At 37.3% G+C, this 3,682-nt stretch overlaps 1 protein-coding gene across 1 annotated transcript; it reads right to left on the bottom strand.

The window, feature by feature from the left end:
- Positions 1 to 426: 426 nt before the first annotated feature.
- LOC106873928 (noggin-2) lies at positions 427 to 3,318 on the bottom strand. The gene has a single exon (XM_014921465.2). It carries the CDS (start codon positions 3,310 to 3,312, stop codon positions 2,572 to 2,574), a length of 741 nt encoding a protein of 246 aa, XP_014776951.1. The 5' UTR covers positions 3,313 to 3,318; the 3' UTR covers positions 427 to 2,571.
- Positions 3,319 to 3,682: the final 364 nt, after the last annotated feature.

Raw genomic sequence — 3,682 nt, 5'->3', positions numbered from 1 at the left:
TGTGCCTGTAATTCAAAGGGTCAGCCTTGTCACTCTGTGTCACACTGAATATCCCCGAGAACTACGTTAAGGGTACACGTGTCTGTGGAGTGCTCAGCCACTTGCACGATAATTTCACGAGCAGGCTGTTCCGTTGATCGGATCAACTGGAACCCTCGTCGTCGTAAGCGACGGAGTGCCAACAACAAAAGATGATTCGTAGTGTCTGTGGAGTGCTCAGCCACTTGCACGTTAATTTCACGAGCAGGCTGTTCCGTTGATCGTATCAACCGGAACCCTCGGCGTCGTAAGCGACCGAGTGCCAACAACAAAAGATGGTCCGTGTATGCCTCATCTGTTATCACTGTCACGCAGATTTTGAAAGAAAAAAATAAAAACGAAGAATTTTGTAAAATAACTTTTTTTATTATTAATCTGGTTGTTTGGAACATAAATTAACATAAAATTTTAATGGAAGGTTTTGTTTTGTTTTTTTCTTTTATTTCTTTAAAATTTAAATCACTTTAAAACGAAGAAGTTCAAATGAGAAAACCAGATGGCGGTCTCAGGCGGATTAGACGTCACCAATAATTATTGATTTTAATCACAACACCTTAATCATTGACCATTACAGTCTTTTATCTTTCGTCTTTTATCACTGACCACTGCTTTACAAACATTTATAGGTGTGATTGTTGATTACCAGAGCCAAACTTTGTCCCTCTGTGTCATGCAATGCTGGAGTGTAGTTTTATTCAGTTGTCCTTGATACATAAAAAAAGGGGTCATATTTTTCTCCTTTATCGCAAATGGCTTAGGGGTCAATTCTGTTTTCTATTTAGGGCAATCATATTTTCTTTCATGTTCAAAGGCTCGCTATACAATCGCATGGTTGTATAGAAAAATCTATTGTCAATGTTTTAACCATGGGTGAAATTTAACCCTGTGTGAATTGAAATTAACACATTTTAACCAAGGGTGAATTTAAACAAAGAAATGTTAACCAGTGATGGATATATTTTAAGCATGGACTAACACATTTCAACCAATGGTAATTCTAACTCAAATAGTTTGAACCAGAACCAGTTGTAAACTTAGGTCAATGAATTTTATATATTTGGTACAAATATATGAAGCGTGGTCATTAAATTAGGTCAATGAATGCCAACATTGGTACAATTGGGTTAACTGAAAATGTGGATCAACGAATTTTAACCTGGGGCAGCACATTTTAATCCAGTGCTAAAAATAGTGTGAGCATATTCCGTAGTTACCAATGTGTAATTGAGTTTTTACCGGTAATAAACTTTCATGAATGAGTTTTTTTTTTTTAAAGTGCGTCTAAAGTTTATTCACAAAATGGTAAAGTTAAGATACGACCAGAAATGAATTTGGGTCAACGTAATTTAACCAGGGGTAAATTTAGGTCAACATTTTTAGCAGTGGTAAATTTAAGCCTGTGTGAATTGAGGCCAATATATTTTAAATGTCTGTGGAGTCTGTTCACTGCACATTTTAACCAGTGGTCAGTTTAGGACAATACATATTTTAACCAGGGGTTAACTTGGGCTAACACATTTTAGCCAATTCTGGTCCAAATAATTTTAATCAATGGTTAACTTAAGTAAAAATTTTGATATATTTAGTATAAATATATGGAGTGTGTTTATTAAAATAGGTCATTATACCGGAGTCAGCTATATTTGTTGGTCAACGAATTTTAAGCTGTCGTAATGTTAGGTCAACACATTTTAGTCCAGTGGTGAAAATTGTGTGTGCATATTTTGTAGAGTTACCAATACATAGTTGAATTTTTTACAGATGCTAAACTGGGGTAAATGAATTGAAAAAGAAAGGGGTAAAAGTGTGTTCGTGAAGTATTAACATTAGAATACAACCAGGGGTGAATTTGGGTCAACATAATTTAACCAGGTGTGAGTTTAGGTCAAAATATTTTAACCAGGGGTGAATTTAGGTCACAAAATTTTAACCAGGAATGAATATAAGTTAAAATCTTTTAACCAGGGGTGAATTTCAATCAAAATATTTTAACCAGGGGTGAATTTCGGTCACAATATTTTAACCAGGAATGAATTTAAGTTAAAATGTTTTAACCAGGAGTGAATTTAGGTCAGAATATTTTAACCAGGGGTAAATTTAGGTCAAAATATTTTAACCAAGGGTGAATTTTAAGTCAACACGCTTTAACCAATGGTAAATTTAGGCCAATATATTTTAACCCTCTGCGAAGTTTGATCAGGACATTTTAACCAGGGGTGAATTTAGGTTAACATATTTTGATCAGGGGTGAATTTAGGTCAACAAATTTTAGTCAGTGGTGAATTTCGATGAATACAATTGCTAAACTCTGTCCAGTTTGGCCAGTGTATTCTAAATATCAGTAATGTCTTAGGTTCAACTGTAAACTTGTTGAAAGAGGAAGGATGAAGCGTGAAGACTGATGCTGCGTTGTTATCATCAGTGTATAACAACGTGGGGTGTTGAGTATGATGGGAAGAGGTTAATATGTGTTCGATCTTTACTTTTTCTCCGTTCATTTTAATGTTTGTTTTTGTTTTATTGATTAGCTAATTAACATTTACATTTACAGGCACTAATTATAGGATACTGGGCATGAATCCAGTTACAGATTTTAGCATCGGGCCAACAATGGAAACGAAGTAGAATAATAGTTTGTGAATAGCTAGGTTTACAGCGCATGCCCGGCGGTAAAGAACACGACCGTCCCCGCTGGTGACACTGGCCTTCTTTGATCCAGCGGGGCCAGAAGCGTATACCCAGGTCCTTCCATGTATATATGACGGGACAATATGTGTAAGTCCGGATAAACTTAGCCACTTTTCTCTTCGCTTCTGTCTCAACGTTCAAATCCAACTGCCGGAAACGTCTCCCGGTTTCATCTTTGAGATTAATGCGCCCGAATCGAGCTAGAAATGGGGGCCGTCTCCCTACAGGGTAACCCCTCTGAAAGCGCAAGGCGAGGGTCCCGTTAGGCTTTGTTATACTTTCGTTCGGTCGTTTGACGGACATGAATTCCTCGATGAAAAACCGTCCGAGTAGTTTGCGTAAAATCTCCGGTTTTAGGTTTTCAGCCCTCGGATCGTGTTTTTTGTCGGGTTTCTCGTTCAGGTTGACAGGAAGTGAGTCAGAAGGCACTATGGGAAATTTAGGCCGTTTTGTGACGACACTCTTTTCATGAGGACTTTTTCGCAATAGATTGTAATCACTGAAACTACTGCTCCCGCTGCCGGCAACACATACCACACAGAGAAGAAGAAGAAGAAGGAATCCAGCAAGCTTCGAACTCAACATATCCGGATCAGAGCGCATCCTGGTGGTAAAATAAAGAAAGAAAGCAGATTTTAGTACGAAATAATAATAATAATAATAATAATAATAATAATAATAATGATGATACATAGATAGATAGATAGATAGATAGGCGTAGGAGTGGCTGTGTGGTAAAGTAGCTTGCTTACCAACCACATGGTCCCGGGTTCAGTCCCACTGCGTGGCATCTTGGGCAAGTGTCTTCTACTATAGCCTCGGGCCGACCAAAGCCTTGTGAGTGGATTTAGTAGACGGAAACTGAAAGAAGCCCGTCGTATATATGTATATATATATATATATATATATATATATATATATATATGTATGTATTTGTGTGTCTGTGTTTGTCCCC

This window comes from Octopus bimaculoides, unplaced genomic scaffold (assembly GCF_001194135.2).
Source record: "Octopus bimaculoides isolate UCB-OBI-ISO-001 unplaced genomic scaffold, ASM119413v2 Scaffold_38106, whole genome shotgun sequence".
Lineage (NCBI taxonomy): Eukaryota > Metazoa > Mollusca > Cephalopoda > Octopoda > Octopodidae > Octopus > Octopus bimaculoides.
This window is presented reverse-complemented; position numbering and strand designations above follow the sequence as displayed.

Coding starts and splice junctions, on each gene's coding strand:
- LOC106873928 (XM_014921465.2), bottom strand. CDS start 3,312: ATGTTGAGTTCGAAGCTTGCTGGATTCCTTCTTCTTCTTCTTCTCTGT.